At 42.1% G+C, this 20,321-nt stretch overlaps 1 protein-coding gene across 1 annotated transcript; it reads right to left on the bottom strand.

The window, feature by feature from the left end:
- Positions 1–1,578: 1,578 nt before the first annotated feature.
- LOC110151330 (olfactory receptor 2D2-like) lies at positions 1,579–2,517 on the bottom strand. The gene has a single exon (XM_020914665.2). It carries the CDS (start codon positions 2,515–2,517, stop codon positions 1,579–1,581), a length of 939 nt encoding a protein of 312 aa, XP_020770324.2.
- Between the last annotated feature and the right edge of the window lie 17,804 nt (positions 2,518–20,321).

The raw sequence follows: 20,321 nt of genomic DNA, 5'->3' as shown, positions 1-20,321 counted from the left end.
ATACCTACTGTGCTTGCTTTTCCTATGTGTCTATTGATTATTCGGATTTTGTTTTTATGAACTGTTCACATCTGTTGCTAGTTTTTCTGAGTGTTTGTATTTTTTCTCATCACTTTTCAAGAGTACTTTATGTGTTAATGCTTTTATTCACATATGTAAATATGTTGCAATTATATGTCCTGTATTGTAGTTTGTCTTTAATTTTGCTTCACTATTTATGCAACACTCTGACTTCTGGGTGGTGACGTTGGTAATACTTGTGGGGATATTGTGAACCTGCACTCTTGGCATGGGCCATGGCCTCTCTGGAAGCAAACAGACACTCATGTAATATTTTTTGGCCAGCATAGTTAATTTTTTTTTTTACAGTTTTCATAGGCAGTGTACATCAACACAGGGCTCAGAAAGAAGAATTCAAAGGGGCTACAAGTTAGTTTATGGGACATGCCTCTAGAACCTCATGGGAATTGCTTTGTTGTGTGCTGGAGTTCCTGTGGCAGCCAGCAGGCAGTGAATATGGGTGATGCCCAGTAACATGATCTTTGTAGGCTGGTGAAGCATAGGAGAAAACAGTTCATGTTTGTGAAGATTCTCTGAGAAATGAACAGTTTCCAGGGAAGTCATTTCAAACAAGGAACAAAGCAAAAACCTCCCCACTGAAATTGTAACCTCTCTCAGAACTCCTGACATTTTGTATCTGGGGGTCACATTATATTCACCCTCATATTTCTAGTTTCCCTCATCCTTAGAGTCCCTTTTCTTGGGATTACCCAAGAGAGGCTATAGTTTTCGAAAATGGATGCTATTAGAAACAAGGGAAAAAAAGGAAATCTAGAGAACAGAAAAACATGGTCATAAAAGAGAATTTTTCGCCTTCTAAGAGAACTTCAATCGACCCCAGATGCTCTAACTGACTGAGTTTTTAGATGGGTTATATAGGTTCATTTCCTCCTTCTCAAGTTTCTTCTGCACCTTAAGAATCTCCACTTGACAGTTTCTGAGTTTGTCCTTCTTCCACTCTCTGCCTACAACACCCTTTTTATTCCCATTCTCTCTGGGCATCCAGTCACTTCCAAAGACCAGAAGATCACTTCTGTTTAAAGATTGATAATTCAACCCATTGAATTCAACTATCAACTTGAATTGATAATTCAAGTCAAAAGTCTTGAAAATTAAAACTAACATTTGCAGGCTCTGTACTAAGTACCTTTATTATATCAATATTATCTCACTTAATTATTACAACTTCCCTATGAAGAAGAGATACAAACCTTAAAGTAGCTGAAAGAGCTGTAAGAATTCACATGCTTAGTGATTGGTAAAGCCAACTCTCTCATCCTGGTCTGCCTGGCACTTGAGTCCAGGCTCTTGAGCACTGTCTTGGATCTTCCTGATCATCTTTGTCTCAAACCACACCACCATACATAATGCTGATGGCCAAGCACCCTGTTCTTTCCCACTGGGTCAGAGCGAAGCACAAGCTTTATGGAGACCATCACTTCAGGACTCATGGAAGAGTCTTTGGTGTGAGTGCGAGTCCTGAATTGTACATCTCTGCTTATCTTTATCTTTAAAACATTACTCTGGGGCCATGCCCCTTCCCATCAGTTTGAGGAAAGCATTTTTCACATCCTTGTTCCTCAGGCTGTAGATGACAGGGTTGAGGAAGGTTGTGGCAATGTTATAGAAAAGGGCCATTTTCTTGCCACTGTTTGATGAAGAGTCAGAGCCAGGGCTCATATATGTGATACTGCATGGAATAGCAAACATGGAAACCACGGTGATGTGGGAGGCACAGGTAGAGAAGGCCTTGATCTGTCCTTGAGCTGAGCGGATCTTCATGATGGTGAAAAAGATGTTGACATAGACAAGGACAATCAAGGAGAGTGGGACCACAATGACATTGAAGCCTGTGATGATGTTCACCAAGTCATTGAGGGATGTGTCTGCACAGGCCAGCTTCAGGACCGCAGGGACCTCACAAAAGTAACGGTCAATTTCATTAGGGCCACAGTAGGGAAGGCACATAGCAAAGGAGGTATAGGACAGACCACCCACCACACCATAGGCTGCACAGATGCCCACCATGAGAAGGCACACACAGTGGCTCATGATGACCTTATACCGGAGAGGGTGGCAGATGGCCACGTACCTGTCCACCGACATGATGGAGAAAAGCCAATACTCAGCGATCCCAAAGAGGAGGAAGATGTACATCTGGGCCACACATCTAGCAAAAGAGATGGCTCTCTTCTTGCTGAGAATGTGCACGAGCATCTGGGGCACCGTCGTGGTGGTGTAGCACATGTCCAACAGGGAGAGGACACTGATGAAGAAGTACATGGGCGTGTGGAGGCGTGTGTCCTGGTGGATGAGGGTGATGAGGAGGCTGTTGCTCACAAGGATCAGCAGGTAAAAGACCAGAAAGAAGGTGAAGAGCAGAGGATTGGTCCTGGGGTTCGAGGCAAAGCCCAACAGGATGAATTCTGTCACAGCGGACTGGTTGAGTTCCTGCATTGTGCCCGGCCTGTTTAAAGAGTTTGGGAGATATGTAATTTATTGGGTTTTTATGCCAAGGGCTTCTCACCCTTGTTTCATTCAGGTTTCCTAACAGTAAGTTTGGATTAGCAGATGGGGCCCCTACTGTTCATGGGATTTGGTTCAGGATTAAGTTGAGGATCATTATGATGAAATGGTGAAGACCACGTCAGGGAAGTGGCATATTCTATGCTCCATTCTGTTACTTCCTTTCCTGAGACAGTCAAGCTTTTTTCTCTGTTGTTCACATCAATTCTGTTTCTCTTGGGCCAAGAGAGGTTGCTAAGACTCACTTTAAGGATCAGAGTTAAGAGTATTCCACTCATTATTTGGGTTGAGGCTTTTACCACTGTTAGGATTGGCATTAAGGTTGTAAGTGGTGATTAAAGTCAAGGCTATTGTAAAGTTTAGCAATAGAATTTAAGATTTAGTTTTTCTGGTGAACGAAACTTACTTGTGTTCATTAATTATGTCATTGATTCAATATGTTTTTGCCAAATGTTCACTGTTTGTTATAAATCAGAGGAACAAAGAAGAGTTAAAAATAGTACGAGTTTTCACACAGTCGACTGCAATAGATTCTAAATACTTTAAAGAGTTCAAGGCAAATGATGAAACTATAAAACAACCTAGGAGAATATATACATGGGTGAATATTTATTTTATGATGGGACAGAGAAAGGCCTTGAAGCCTCACCTGACTGTTCAAGGCTCTTCAGCCTCATGGTGTTGACTCTTTTCTCTCTCATAACCAAACAAAGCAACAGAACTCCTCATCTGAGCTGCTCTATATGTCCCCAGTATTGTTGAAGATTTCTTGTGCATTCCTGGTCATTTTGCTCTAAAATCCTTGTTCTTGGTGAATTCTTGACTCCCTTCACTGCCTTTCTTGTGTGGTCATCCTTATGCTCTTTCTTCTTCATGCCTCCAAACCTCACCAACACAAGGATGCTATTTGTAAGACATGCCCTGAAGGTATGGGTAAGAGGAAGCTGACTCACAAGGTAGTGCAGAACAGAGAACTATTTTTAAAATGAATATTGGGGGAGGAGCCAAGATGGCGGAGGAATAGGACGGGGAGACCACTTTCTCCCCTACAAATTCATCTAAAGAACATTTGAACGCTGAGCAAATTTCACAAAACAACTTCTGATCGCTAGCAGAGGACATCAGGCGCCCAGAAAAGCAGCCCATTGTCTTCGAAGGGAGGTAGGACAAAATATAAAAGATAAAAAGGGAGACAAAAGAGCTACGGACAGAGACCTGTCCCGGGAAGGGAGTCTTAATAGAGGAAGTTTCCAATCACCAGGAAACCCTCGCACTGGCGGGACTGAGGGACGTTTTCGGCAATCTAACTGGGAGGAAAAATTAAATAAAGCCCACAGATTATGTGCCTAAAAGCAACTCCCAGCAGAAAAGTACCCCAGACGCCCACACCCGCCAGCAACAAGTGGGGGCGGAACGGAGAGGAGCGGGCGGCATTGCTTAGGGTAAGGACCGGCCCGAAGACGCTGAGAGCAATCGGAGGGAGCTTTTTTTAAACGGTGGGACAAAATTAACCGGCCGGAACACACTGCCTGCGGTTCGTAAAACAAAGGGACTGAGAAAGTCCAGGAAAGAGCCGGCCCGTCCCCGCTGGAGGTAGGAGGCAGGGGGGAAGGGGAAAAGGGCAAACTCAGCCCCTGAGAAGCCACCCCCTCCCACACTGCAAACAGGCCCCTGGTTCCTATCTAAAGACTTCCTGAGACCCGACTGGCGGCGCGCGCTGGGGCCGCGGAGGGGAAAAGCGCGCCGTACCGGAGAGAGTGCGCCCAAGCCTCTGGCTGCCTGGGCCGCTCAGGCCAGGAAAGGCACAAAACGCAGGCGCAACCGAATTCGCGCTTTTGTGGAGTACCAGAAAACTGGAACCGCACTCAATGCAGGGCCCGCTCCATATAGAGCAGCCAGGAGCCTAGGCACTGTAGATGGGGAAAGCACTGACACCCGTGAGCGGGGCAAACCCAGTGTGGCCGGAACACGGTGAGTGCTAGCCACACGGAGCGGTATCTGTCTGCAGCGCCCCGCCCTCCCCGTAGCAGGACTGAACTGAACTAGCGAACCTAAATAAGAGATCACCTCCGCCCGCCTGTGTCAGGGTGGAAATTAGACACCGAAGAGACAGCACATAGAAGCCAAATAAACAAAGGGAACCGCTTCAGAAAGGACCGGCGCAACAGATTAAAATCCCTGAAGGTAACACCGACTACACCGGAAGGGGCCTATAGATATCGAGAAGTGTAAGCTGGAAAGAGGAGCTATCTGAAATTGAACTGAACCTACGCTGACCGCAACAACTCCAGAGAAATTCGTAGGTATATATGTATTTTTTTTTAATTTAAAAAAAAAAAATTTTTTTTCTTTCCTTTTTTTAAAATTTTTTATTTTTTCTCTTTTATTTTCTTTTAAAATTCCCTATTAATCCCCCATTACTCCTCAACTTTCATTTTCATATATTTTTACGATTTTTTTAATTAGGGAAAAAAAATTTTTTTTTCTTTTTTTTTCTTTTTCTTGTTTTTCTCTTCTATTTCCTTTTAAAGTCCTCTAATACTCCTCTATTATTCCTTAATTTTCATTTTCATTTCACTATAACCTTGCCAAAAAAAAAGAGAGAGAGAAAAACCCTATTTTTAAACCAAACTTCATATACATTTCTAAATTTTTTGTGTGTTTTTGTTTTTGTTTTTAAATATTGTATTTCAAAGAGTCTAACCTCTACACTAGATTTTTAATCTTTGTTTTTCAGTATGTGATATAAATTTTGGACATTTAAGAATCCAATATTCAGTTCCCATTTCTATTCAGGAGTGTGGTGATTACTCTCCCACTTTTGACTCTCTGTTTTCTACCTCAGAACACCTCTATTTCCTCCTTGCCCCTTCTCTTCCCAATCCAATTCTGTGAATCTTTGTGGGTGTCTGGGCTACAGAGAACACTTTGGGAACAGATAACTGCGTAGATCTGTCTCTCTCCTCTTGAGTCCCCTTTTTCTCCTCCTGCTCACCTCTATCTCCTTCCTCCCTCTCCTATTCTTCATGTAACTCTGTGAATCTCTCTGGTTGTCTCTCACGGTGGAGAATCTTCTCACCATTAACCTAGAAGTTTTATTATCAGTGCTGTATAGTTGGAGAAGTCTTGAGACTATTGGAAGAATAAAACTGAAATCCAGAGGCAGGAGACTTAAGCCCAAAACCTGAGAAAACCAGAAAACTCCTGACTACACAGAACATTAAGGAATAAGAGGCCATCCAAAAGCCTCCATACCTACACTAAAACCAACCACCACCCAAGAGCCAATAAGCTCTAGTACAAGACATACCACACAAATTCTTTAGCAACACAGGAACATAGACCTGAGTGTCAACATACAGGCTCTCCAAAATCACACCTAACACAAAGACCCATCGCAAAACTCATTACTGGACACTCCATTGCACTCCAGAGAGAAGAAATCCAATTCCATGCACCAGAACGCTGACACAAGCTTCCCTAACCAGGAAACCTTGACAAACCAATCGTCCAACCCCACCCACTGGGTGAAACTTCCACAATAAAAAGGAACCTCAGACCACAAGAATACAGAAAGCCCACTCCAGACACAGCAATCTAAACAAGATGAAAAGGCAGAGAAATACCCAAAAGGTAAAGGAACATGAAAAAAGCCCACCAAGTCAAACAAAAGAGGAGGAAATAGGGAATCTACCTGAAAAAGAATTTAGAATAATGATAATAAAAATGATCCAAAATCTTGAAAACAAAATGGAGTTACAAATAAATAGCCTGGAGACAAAGATTGAGAAGATGCAAGAAAGGTTTAACAAGGACCTAGAAGAAATAAAAAAAAGTCAATTAAAAATTAATAATGAAATAAGTGAGATCAAAAACACTCTGGAGGGAACCATGAGTAGAATAACAGAGACAGATGATAAGATAAGTGAGTTAGAAGATAAAATGGTGGAGATAAATGAAGCAGAGAGGAAAAAGGAAAAAAGAATCAAAAGAAATGAGGACAACCTCAGGGACCTCTAGGACAATGTGAAACGCCCCAACATTCGAATCATAGGAGTCCCAGAAGAAGAAGACAAAAAGAAAGGCCATGAGAAGTTACTCGAGGAGATAATAGCTGAAAACTTCCCTAAAATGGGGAAGGAAGTAGCCACCCAAGTCCAAGAAACCCAGAGAGTCCCAAACAGGATAAACCCAAGGCGAAACACCCCAAGACACATATTAATCAAATTAACAAAGATCAAACACAAAGAACAAATATTAAAAGCAGCAAGGGAGAAACAACAAATAACACACAAAGGGATTCCCATAAGGATAACAGCTGATCTATCAATAGAAACCCTTCAGGCCAGAAGGGAATGGCAGGACATACTTAAAGTAATGAAAGAGAATAACCTACAACCTAGATTACTCTACCCAGCAAGGATCTCATTCAGATATGAAGGAGAACTCAAAAGCTTTACAGACAAGCAAAAGCTGAGAGAATTCACCACCACCAAACCAGCTCTTCAACAAATACTAAAGGATCTTCTCGATACAGGAAACACAGAAAGGTGGTATAAACGTGAAACCCAAACAACAAAATAAATGGCAACGGGACCATACCTATCAATAATTACCTTAAATGTAAATGGGTTGAATGCCCCAACCAAAAGACAAAGGCTGGCTGAATGGATACAAAAGCAAGACCCCTATATATGCTGTCTACAAGAGACCCACCTCAAAACAAGGGACACATACAGACTAAAAGTGAAGGGCTGGAAAAAAATATTCCACGCAAACGGAGACCAAAAGAAAGCAGGAGTCGCAATACTCATATCAGATAAAATAGACTTTCAAATAAAGGCTGTGAAAAGAGACAAAGATGGACACTACATAATGATCAAAGGATCAATCAAAGAAGAAGATATAACAATTATAAATATATATGCACCCAACATAGGAGCACCGCAATATGTAAGGCAAACACTAACGAGTATGAAAGAGGAAATTAATAGTAACACAATAATAGTAGGAGACTTTAATACCCCACTCACAACTATGGATAGATTAACTAAACAGAAAATGAACAAGGAAACACAAACTTTAAAGGACACAATGGACCAGCTAGACCTAATTAACATCTATAGGACGTTTCACCCCAAAACAATCAACTTCACCTTTTTCTCAAGTGCACACGGAACCTTCTCCAGAATAGATCACATCCTGGGCCATAAATCTAGTCTTGGTAAATTCAAAAAATTGAAATCATTCCAGTCATCTTTTCTGACCACAGTGCAGTAAGATTAGATCTCAATTACAGGAAAAAAATTATTAAAAATTCAAACATATGGAGGCTAAATAACACGCTTCTGAATAACCAACAAATCATAGAAGAAATCAAAAAAGAAATGAAAATATTCATAGAAATGAATGAAAATGAAAACACAACAACCCAAAACCTATGGGACACTGTAAAAGCAGTGCTAAGAGGAAGATTCATAGCATTACAGGCCTACCTCAAGAAACAAGAAAAAAGTCAAATAAATAACCTAACTCTACACCTAAAGCAACTAGAGAAGGAAGAAATGAAGAACTCCAGGGTTAGTAGAAGGAAAGAAATATTAAAAATTAGGGCAGAAATAAATGCAAAAGAAACTAAAGAGACCATAGCAAAAATCAACAAAGCTAGAAGCTGTTTTTTTTTGAAAAAAATAAACAAACTTGACAAACCATTAGTAAGACTCATTAAGAAACAAAGGGAGAAGAACCAAATTAACAAAATTAGAAACGAAAATGGAGAGATCACAACAGACAACACTGAAATACAAAGGATCATAAGAGACTACTACCAGCAGCTCTATGCCAATAAAATGGACAACTTGGAAGAAATGGACAAGTTCTTAGAGAAGTATAACTTTCCAAAACTGAACCAGGAAGAAATAGAAGATCTTAACAGACCCATCACAAGCAAGGAAATTGAAACTAATCAGAAATCTTCCAGCAAACAAAAGCCCAGGACCAGATGGCTTCACAGCTGAATTCTACCAAAAATTTAGAGAAGAGCTAACACCTATCTTACTCAAACTCTTCCAGAAAATTGCAGAAGAAGGTAAACTTCCAAACTCATTCTATGAGGCCACCATCACCCTAATTCCAAAACCAGACAAAGATGCCACAAAAAAAAGAAAACTACAGGCCAATATCACTGATGAACATAGATGCAAAAATCCTTAACAAAATTCTAGCAAACAGAATCCAACAACATATTAAAAAAATCATATACCATGACCAAGTGGGCTTTATCCCAGGAATGCAAGGATTCTTTAATATCCTCAAATCAATCAATGTAATACACCACATTAACAAATTGAAAGATAAAAACCGTATGATTATCTCAATAGATGCAGAAAAAGCCTTTGACAAAATTCAACATCCATTTATGATTAAAACTCTCCAGAAAGCAGGAATAGAAGGAACATACCTCAACATAATAAAAGCTATATATGACAAACCCACAGTAAGCATCACCCTCAATGGTGAAAAATTGAAAGCATTTCCCCTGAAATCAGGAACAAGACAAGGGTGCCCACTCTCACCACTACTATTCAACATAGTTTTGGAAGTTTTGGCCACAGCAATCAGGGCAGAAAAAGAAGTAAAAGGAATCCAGATAGGAAAAGAAGAAGTGAAACTCTCTCTGTTTGCAGATGACATGATCCTCTACATAGAAAACCCTAAAGACTCTACCAGAAAATTACTAGAGCTAATCAATGAATACAGTAAAGTTGCAGGATATAAAATTAACACACAGAAATCTCTTGCATTCCTATACACTAACAATGAGAAAACAGAAAGAGAAATTAAGGAAACGATACCATTCACCATTGCAACAAAAAGAATAAAATACTTAGGAGTATATCTACCTAAAGAAACGAAAGACCTATACATAAGAAATCAAAGAGTACACAAACAGATGGAGAAACATACCGTGTTCATGGATTGGAAGAATCAATATTGTCAAAATGGCTATACTACCCAAAGCAATCTATAGGTTCAATGCAATCCCTATCAAACTACCAACGGTATTTTTCACAGAACTAGAACAAATAATTTCACAATTTGTATGGAAATACAAAAAACCTCGAATAGCCAAAGTACTCTTGAGAAAGAAGAATGGAACTGGAGGAATCAACCTGCTTGACTTCAGACTCTACTACAAAGCCACAGTCATCAAGACAGTATGGTACTGATACAAAGACAGAAATATAGATCAATGGAACAGAATAGAAAGCCCAGAGATAAATCCACGAACCTATGGTCACCTTATCTTCGACAAAGGAGGCAAGGATATACAATGGAAAAAAGATAACCTCTTTAACAAGTGGTGCTGGGAAAACTGGTCAACCACCTGTAAAAGAATGAAACTAGAACACTTTCTAACACCATACACAAAAATAAACTCAAAATGGATTAAAGATCTAAATGTAAGACCAGAAACTATCAAACTCCTAGAGGAGAACATAGGCAAAACACTCTCCGACATAAATCACAGCAGGATCCTCTATGACCCACATCCCAGAATTTTAGAAATAAAAGCAAAAATAAACAAATGGGACCTAATGAAACTTAAAAGCTTTTGCACAACAAAGGAAACTATAAGCAAGGTGAAAAGACAGCCCTCAGATTGGGAGAAAATAATAGCAAATGAAGTAACAGACAAAGGATTAATCTCAAAAATATACAAGCAACTCCTGCAGCTCAATTCCAGAAAAATAAATGACCCAATCAAAAAATGGGCCAAAGAACTAAACAGACATTTCTCCAAGGAAGACATACGGATGGCAAAAAAACACATGAAAAGATGCTCAACATCACTCATTATCAGAGAAATGCAAATCAAAACCACAATGAGGTACCATTACACACCAGTCAGGATGGCTGCTATCCAAAAGTCTACAAGCAATAAATGCTGGAGAGGGTGTGGAGAAAAGGGAACCCTCTTACACTGTTGGTGGGAATGCAAATTAGTACAGCCACTATGGAAAACAGTGTGGAGATTCCTTTAAAAGCTGGAAATAGAACTGCCATATGACCCAGCAATCCCACTTCTAGGCATACACACTGAGGAAACCAGATCTGAAAGAGACACGTGCACCCCCAATGTTCATCGCAGCACTGTTTATAATAGCCAGGACATGGAAGCAACCTAGATGCCCATCAGCAGATGAATGGATGAGGAAGCTGTGGTACATATACACCATGGAATATTACTCAGCCATTAAAAAGAATTCATTTGAATCAGTTCTAATGAGATGGATGAAACTGGAGCCCATTATACAGAGCGAAGTAAGCCAGAAAGATAAAGACCATTACAGTATACTAACACATATATATGGAATTTAGAAAGATGGTAATGATAACCCTATATGCAAAACAGAAAAAGAGACTCAGATGTATAGAACAGACTTTTGGACTCTGTGGGAGAAGGCGAGGGTGGGATGTTTCAAGAGAACAGCATTGAAACATGTATATCTAGGGTGAAACAGATCACCAGCCCAGGTTGGATGCATGAGACAAGTGCTCGGGCCTGGTGCACTGGGAAGACCCAGAGGGATCAGGTGGAGAGGGAGGTGGGAGGGGGGGATCGGGATGGGGAATACATGTAAATCCACGGCTAATTCATTTCAATGTATGACAAAAACCACTGCAATGTTGTAAAGTAATTAGCCTCCAACTAATAAAAATAAATGGAAAAAAAACTTAAAAAAAAAAAAATAAAATGAATATTAACATTGTAAAGTCCCTGAGTTATCTGTGCAACTGTTTTTCCTCCCTAGTTCCCAGCCAGCTGGCAAGTGACTGGAGACTGTTCTCCTTCCTAGAACCTCCTCCCATCTCTCCTAGTCTCCCTATTCTAGGATTCTCCTTACTCTCATTACCTAGGCAACCAGCCACAAACCCAGTGCCTCTAACTCAGTGCTTCAAACTTCACTGTGCATCTGAGTCACTTGGACAGTTTGTCAGATGCTATTGTGCCTCACACAGAGTTTTGATTTGGAAGGTTCATTTTGCCTTTGGAAAAATGAGAGATGTGAAGAGAGACTGTCATCAAGGAAGTTTATTGCAGTATTATTTCTAATGGGGAAAAGTGCACACAACTTAAATATCCTATAGCAGGGGAATGGTTACATAAATTATGGTCTACTGATATAATGGAATACCTTATAAAGTTTAAAATAGTACTTTAGAGGCTATTTCACATTATGGGGAAATTCTTCAATAGATTGTTAAGTTAAAAAGCAGAATAGGAAACTATATATGACCCAGTTCAAATATTATAATGATTTATAAAATTGGACTAAAATTGAAAATAAATATATGAAATAGGTTAACAGTGGTCATTTCTGGTGATTAGATTCATAGGTGATATTTTATTTCTTAAAGTTCTTTGAACTTCCCAAACTTGATACAAGAAACACAAGCAAGTTTTATAATAAGGAATAAAGTTCAAGTGAACTTTTTTTTTTGGTTATGGACCATTTTTAAAGTTTTTATTGAATTTCTCACAATTTTCCTTCTGTTATTTATGTCCTGGTTTTATGGCTGTGAGGCACGTGGGATCTTAGGTCCCAGACCAGGGGTGGAACCAGAATTCCTTGCATTGGGAGGCAAAGTCTTAACCACTGGATTGCCAGAGAAGTCCCCGAGTGATACTTCGAGGATGGAATATATAGGAATTTGGCTTTTCAGTTCATATTAGTTACATAAAAAGGTGAATATGAGAGAGGAAGATTAGAGATGGAGAGAGGCATGCTGGACCTAGCAAGGTTTAAAGGAGAATGGAAGGGACAGCTTCTCATCTGAGCTCATACCCTCCACTGAGCTACACTTGGGAATCAACTTATACTGTTTCATACAAGTACATTCTCTGGTTAAGGTTAAAGTGTTTTGACTAGGAGATAGGTCCTGAATGATAGAGATCCTTGAACAAGGTCTCTGGTGATGAGAGGCTGCCCAGTTTTTATCTCCAGCTTGTACCTGCAGGGTGAAGGCAGAAGGAGAGGTGAATGACAGGACTCTGCTCGCCAGGACGCCTTTCCCTCTGATGAGTTTGTGTCTTTTTCCTGAGTGGAACCTGGGGAGTGGTTTCTACCTTTACCTTCCTTGGCTGATTTGCTGTGTGTCTTAAGGGCCATTTGCTTGGCCTCTCTGAACTTCAGGTTCTGACCCTGCCACAGCCAGGTTTGATGATGACTTGTTGCCAGTGAAAAAACAGAAATGGATTATGTGATTGACAGGTCCTGGTAGAAATGAGTGTCCAGTCCTCAAATTAGCTGGAGCTAGGGTTGGGTGTGCCAGCCTCAGGCCACAGTTAGATGTAGTGGAAAGCAGAGAAAATTTGTTTTCTTTTCAACTTTGGATCCTTATATTTACCTCCTACTCACATACCTACAGTATTCCCAGTGGCTCAGAGGTAAAGAAACCGCAAGCCAATACAGGAGACATGGGTTTGATCCCTGGGTCAGGAAGATCCCCTGGAGAATAAGAGGGCAACCCATTCCAGTAATTTTGTCTAGGAAATCCTATGGACAGAGTAGCCTGGTGGGCTACAGTCCATGGGGTTGCAAAAGAATCAGACACAACTTGGTGACTAAACAACAACAATACGTACCTACTCTCCTACAGCACAGGCTAATTCAAAGTAGCTTTGAATTTTCACTTTTCCCATTTACTGCCACGACTCTGAGCAAGTAATTGTTTCTTATCTGTAAAATTAAAAAAAAAAAAGCTTTATTGCAATAATATATGATTCTGTCAAATTCTGAAGGTATGCTTTCTCCTTCCTTTGCCTTCTCCAGCTCTTTCCCTTCCCCTTCCCCAAGCATCAGCACAGACCTGCATGGCTAAAAATGACCCAGAGAAACAGATAAAACTAGAAAGCAACAAAATCAGAGAGAATGATGGGGAAAGATAGAGAGGACCCTGAAGGGAGGGAAAGACACAAACACAAATGGCAAGAAGGCAGAGAGAGGCACAGAGAATCAGAATCTGGGGGCGGGGCACAGACAGGAAGAGAGGAAAATGGATGGTGGGCATGTAATTGACACCAAAAGAAGGAGAAGGCGGAAGCTCAGAAGGAGGAAGATGATGGGAGAATGTTTATTCTCTTTGTGTAAGAAGAAGACAAAAGATTAGAGGAAAAAGACAGAGAGACATGAGACCCAATGGGCAAGTTAGAGGACAGAACAACACAAAAGGGAAGTCAGGGAGATAAAGGAGAAGACAGGAAGGAATGTCAGAGATTCCTGGAATGGCATGTGAGCCAGGGCTATGAGAACGGGGTACCAGAGGGCTGAGCAGGTTGTGCCTGGAACAGCAAAGAGCCTGCAGAGACCAGACAGGGAAAAAGAGAGACACGCAATCCACAGGGCAGGTGGAGAGAGGCAGGGGCAAGACCGGTCTCCCGGGGAGAAAGAAGGAGCTGGAGGAGAGGGCAAGAGCAAGAAGATGGGGCGACTGCAGAAAAGGGAGAGCTGGACAGAGGGGTGGAGACAGAGGGAGCAGCAAGGTTAGGGAGATTCCCAGACAGTGGAGGATGAGGGCAGAGAACTGGGTTCTGGGGGAGACCCAGAGAGACCCTGCCGGGATGATCCTTGTGAGTCAAAGGAACAGGTACAGAGTGAGGAGAAGAGGAGAGAAGCAGGGTGTCTGAAGAGGGTGATGCTGCAGGCAAATCCAGAGGCACAGTGAGCAGTAAATAGACATCAAGAGGGAAAGAAAGGCAGAGTGAGCAAAAGACCCAGTCTGACAGAATACCAGAGCCAGAGACTTAGAGGACCAGAGACATGGACAAAATCTCTGGAGGCAGAGAAACCCAGACAGAGCCAGCAGAAGCAGAGACTGAAGGAGACAGATGAAGAGGGATGGAAAGTAAGAAAGAGAAGGAAAGGCAGAGACACAGAGATAATGTCAGACCCAGAGACAGAGAAATGATTGGATGGACACACAGAGAGAAAGAGGCAGAGACAGCCATGGGACACACTCACACAGACGTGGGGAGAGGAACTGAGATGATCGGGAACTGTGGACCAGGTCCTACCCAGAGCGCGTGGCAAGGCTGGGCATAGGGGGCAGCCGGCAGCCTGGCTTGCTCTCCAGAATGGTTCAGGGCTTATAACCATTATCCTGAGCTTATAACTCTTCTGGGAAGGGGGCTGTGGGCAGAGCTCCCAGACTCAGGAGATCACTTCTGAGTGACATGAGGCCCCAGGGCTCTAGCCAGGAGCTACAGTTCCGGCAGGCCCTTCCTGCCAGGGAGGAAGCACCCAGGTTTCCACTCAGGAGCATCACTCTTGCTCAGAAAAGTCTCTTCTGGAAGCCCAGGTAGGGCAGGGGGAAGGTAAGGCTCAGCTGGGACGGGAGTGCGGTGCTGGGGAGGGGGCATGTCCTGGCAGGGCCCTGAGGGCAGGTCTTTTCTCAGCTGCTCCTCCTTACACAGGAAAAAAAAATTAGGCCCCCGGGAAGGTGTAGGGTGATGAAGGCCATGAAATGGTCCCCTCCCTCTGCCTGGTGGCATCCCCAGGGCCATTTTATTCATTAGAAACTGTAGACAAAACGTCTAGGGTCCTAAAGTTTTCAGAGTCTATAAACAGAGAAAAGAAAGATATTATTGGTTCAAAGATAGAGATTCTATAGAATAAAATTAGTGATTAGTCAGTTCAGTTCAGTTCAGTTGCTCAGTCATGTCCACTTGTTGTGACCCCATGGACTGCAGCACACCAAGCCTCCCTGTCCATCACCAACTCCCGGAGCTTACGCAAACTCGTGTCCATTGAGTTGGTGATGCCATCCAACCATTCCATCCTCTCTTGCACCCTTCTCCTCCTGCCCTCAATCTTTCCCAGCATCAGGGTCTTTTAAACTGAGTCAGCTCTTCTCAGCAGGTGGCCAAAGTATTGGAGTTTCAGCTTCAGCATCAGTCCTTCCAGTGAACACCCAGGACTTATCTCCTTCAGGATGGACTGGTTGGATCTCCTTGCAGTCCAAGGGACTCTCAAGAGTCTTCTCCAACACCACAGTTCAAAAGCATCAATTCTTCAGTGCTCAGCTTTCTTTATAGTCCAACTCTAACATCCATACATGACTACTGGAAAAGCCATAGCCTTGACTAGATGGACCTTTGTTGACAAAGTAATGTCTCTGCTTTTTAATATGCTGTCTAGGTTGGTCATTACTTTCCTTCCAAGGAGTAAGCGTCTTTTAATTTCATGGCTGCAGTTACCATCTGCAGAGATTTTGGAGCCCCCCAAAAATATTCAGTCACTCTTTCCACTGTTTCCCCATCTATTTACCATGAAGTGATGGGACCTGATGCCATGATCTTAGTTTTCTGAATGTTGAGCTTTAAGCCAACTTTTTCACCCTCCTCTTTCACTTTCATCCAGAGGCCTTTTAGTTCCTCTTTCCTTTCTGCCATAAGGGTGGTGTCATCTGCATATCTGAGGTTATTGATATTTCTCCCGGTAAACTTGATTCCAGCTTGTGCTTCCTCCAGCCCAGCATTTCTCATGACGTACTCTGCATAGAAGTTAAATGAGCAGGGTAACAATATACAGCCTTGACGTACTCCTTTTCCTATTTGGAACCAGTCTGTTGTTCTATGTCTAGTTCTAATTATTGCTTCCCGACCTGCATACAGATTTCACAAGAGACAAGTCAGGTGGTCTGGTATTCCCATCTCTTTCAGAATTTTCCACAGTTTATTGTGATCCACACAGTCAAAGGCTTTGGCATAGTCAGTAAAGCAGAAACATGTTTTTCTGGAACTCTCTTGCTTTTTTGATGATCCCATGGATGTTGACAATTTGATCTCTGGTTCCTCTGCCTTTTCTAAAGCCAGCTTGAACATCTGGAAGTTCACGGTTCACGTATTGCTAAAGCCTGGCTTGGAGAATTGTGAGTATTACTGTGCTAGCATGTGAGATGAGTGCAATTGTGTGGTAGTTTGACCATTCTTTGGCATTACCTTTCATTGGGATTGGAATGAAAACTGACGTTTTTCAGTCCTGTGGCCACTGCTGAGTTTTCCAAATTTGCTGACATATTGAGTGCAGCACCATCTTTCAGGATTTGAAATAACTGAACTGGAGTTCCACCACCTCCACTAGCTTTGTTCATAGTGATGCTTCCTAAGGTCCACTTGACTTCACATTCCAGGATGTCTGGCTCTAGGTGAGTGATCACACCATCATGATTAACTGGGTCATGAAGATCTTTTTTGTACAGTTCTTCTGTGTATTCTTGCCACCTCTTTATATCTTCTGCTTCTGTCAAGTCAATGCAATTTCTGTCCTTTATTGAGTCCATCTTTGCATGAAATGTTCCCTTGGTATATTTAGTTTTCTTGAAGAGATCTCTAGTCTTTCCCATTCTATTATTTTCTTCTATTTATTTGCACTGATCACTGAAGAAGGTTTTTTTTATCTCTCCTTGCTGTTCTTTGGAACTCTGCATTCAAATGGGTTTATCTTTCCTTTTCTCCTTTGCATTTCACTTCTCTTCATTTCACAGCTATTTGTAAGGCCTCCTCAGACAGCCATTTTGCTTTTTTGCATTTCTTTTTCTTGGGGATGGTGTTGATCCTTGCCTCCTCTACAATGTCACGAACCTCTGCCCCTAGTTCATCAGGTACTATGTCTATGAGATCTAGTCCCTTAAATCTATTTCTCACTTCCACTGTATAATCATAAGGGATTTGATTTAGATCATACCTGAATGGTCTAGTGGTTTTCCCCACTTTCTTCAATTTAAGTCTGAATTTGGCAATAAGGAGTTCGTGATCAGAGCCACAGTCAGCTCCTGGTCTTGTTTTTGCTGACTGTATAGAGCTTCTCCATCTTTGGCTGCAAAGAATATAATCAGTCTGATTTCAGTGTTGATCATATGGTGATGTCCATGTGTAGAGTCTTTTCTTGTGTTGTTGGAAGAGGTGTTTTCCATGACCAGTGAGTTCTTTTGGCAAAACTCCATTAGCCTTTGCCCTGCTTCATTCTGTTCTCCAAGGCCAAATTTGCCTGTTACTGCAGGTGTTTCTTGACTTCCTACTTTTGCATTCCAGTTACATCTTTTTCAGGTAATAGTTCTAAAAGGTCTTGTTGGTCTTCATAGAACCTTTCAACTTCAGCTTCTTCAGCATTACTGGTCAGGGCATAGACTTAGATTACCGTGATGTTGAATGGTTTGCCTTGGAAATGAGCAGAGATTATTGTGTTGTTTTTGAGATTGCATCCAAGTACTGCATTTCGGACTCTTTTGTTGACCATGATGGCTACTCCATCTCTTCTAAGGGAATCCTGCCCACAGTAGTAGATATAATGGTCATTTGAGTTAAATGCACCCATTCCAGTTCATTTTAGTTTGCTGATTCCTAGAATGTTGACATTCACTCTTGTCTTCTCCAATATGCCTTGATTCATGGACCAGGTTCCTATGCAATATTGCTCTTTACAGCATTGGACCTTGCTTCTATCACCAGTCACATCCACAACTGGGTGTTGTTTTTGCTTTGTCTCCTTTTCTTCATTCTTTCTGGAGTTATTTCTCCACTGATCTCCAGTAGCATATTGGGCACCTACCAACCTAGGGAGTTCATCTTTCAGTGTCCTATCTTTTTGCCTTTCATACTGCTCATGGGGTTCTCATGGCAAGAATACTGAAGCGGTTTGCCATTCTCTTCTCCAGTGGACCACATTTTGTGATTAGTCAAATGGCTATTAAATACAACATTTTATCAGTTAGTCCCTTGCAATTCATTAGACTCTTACATCTTCTTTTCAGGTTTTTGAAGTGGGACGTGGTACATTGTGGGCTTCCCTGGTGGCTCAGTGGTAAAGAATCTGCCTGCAATGCAGGAACCACAGGAGATGCAGGTTCAGTCCCTGGGTCAGAAAGATCCTGTGGAAGATGGCATGGCAACCCACTCTAGTATTCTTGTCTGGAGAATCCCATGGACAGAGGAGCCTAGTGGGCTACTGTCCATAGGGAGCAAAGAATCAGACAGGACAGAAGCGACTTATCAGGCACACATGTGGTACATTTTAATATATATCTAGTAAACAGTGGTGCCCATGGAGGTCGGAAACTACCCAGCGGCCTCAGGGTCTCAGCCCCATGAGGGTGTGTTCTGTCATTTCAAGTCACTTGGTGAGAAGCTTTACTCAAGCAGGAGAGAAGGGGACAGGCTCCTTGTATTTTCCCTCACTTTGCAATGACTGTAGCACCAAGGACTTAAGACAGGAAATAGGAAGTTCCTGTCAGCTGCAATTTTGAGAGAGTGAGGCAGCAGGGAAGCCTTTGGAGCCCCGTTTTTGATGTCTCTGGCCAAGGGATAAGGAGTTCAGTCCTGCCTGGAGGGCAAAAGAAACTTTAGGCTCTATCTTTCCTGAGCATGAGAAGATCCCTTGCCCACACACAGCCCAGGGGACTGGGGTTACATTTGTTACTTGGTCAGGTATTTCCCCACAGGAACCAGACTGGGGCTTGGATTGAAAGCTGAGAGCCACACAGGGGAAAGCTGATGAGAGTGGAGCCCAAGAGCCTGGCTTCTGGGACAGAAGGCTCTTTAGGCAGGGCACCTAAAGGCTCTTTAGGCAGATTCACTCCAGCCGACTGCACCCTGCACTCTCCTGCTTACTGGCCACTCAGTCCCTTCCTCCTGGGTGACAGTCTCACTCCTGCTCCCCACTGTCCGGATCCTGACCCCAGTGTGGAGTCCACTGCAGCACTGACCAGGCCATGGAGGCCCCTTCCTCCACTGGAGGGGAGCTCAGGGTTTGGTGGTATTCAATTCAGGGATTTCTGATTTCAGCTCCCTCTGAGATCCTCGGGGAAGAAGGTCTTTGCTTGGGCCATAGGGAATCCCCTATCCCAGGGGCCTCCTCACACTTCCCCTGGCCCAACCTGGAATGCCCTCTCCCAGGTTGCCCACCTCAAGTGACAAGGGTCTCCAGGCCTGTGACCCACCTTCCTTCTCAAGTGGCAGGACCTAAATACAACAACCAGGCTCTGGGGGCTATAAGCATTCTGACAGCTGGTGTAGCTATCTTTCTAGTCTGCAGCTCTGACTTTTTTCGCCCAGCTCCAGAGTCCTCACTGGTTCCTACGTGTGGAGTTTCATCTCAACTCCTTTGTCCAGCTGCCAAAATCTTTTTTGCCCTGAATTGGATCCATCTGCCCAGGCTTCTCTCCTATAGCTCAATGAAACCTTTGACATATGTTTATATTTAAAAAAAAAAACATAAAAAAAGATTTACAAAGTCATTAAGAATTCTATTCACTCACTCAAAAGTCATTATTCTATTCATCAGGAAAGTGAAAAGAATACTTTTCAAGCAGTGAAAACAAATTTATTGAGTGAATAAATCAAGTTACCAAAGAATAAATACTGTGAAATTCAGTTTTATAAATCATGGAAACAAATAATAAATTTTTAAATAATTGTGTTGTTATTTAAAAAAATATTTATAAAAGTAATTTTAAAAATTTTAGACCCTGAAAGGTTAACCATGGTTATCTCCTAGTCTAAGGTAATGAATATTTGTTTGCATGTACAATTATGAGAACAAACATATACTGTATTTTGCCTTTTTATACAGTTCATGGGGTTCTCATGGCAAGAATACTAGAAAAGTGTCAACCAGTCAATCCTAAAGGAAATCAATCCTGAATACTCATTGGAAGGACTGATGCTGAAGCTC

Source organism: Odocoileus virginianus, chromosome 5 (genome assembly GCF_023699985.2).
Source record: "Odocoileus virginianus isolate 20LAN1187 ecotype Illinois chromosome 5, Ovbor_1.2, whole genome shotgun sequence".
Classification (NCBI taxonomy): domain Eukaryota; kingdom Metazoa; phylum Chordata; class Mammalia; order Artiodactyla; family Cervidae; genus Odocoileus; species Odocoileus virginianus.
Note: the sequence above shows the minus strand (reverse complement) of the source record. Positions and strands in the feature narration are given on the sequence as shown.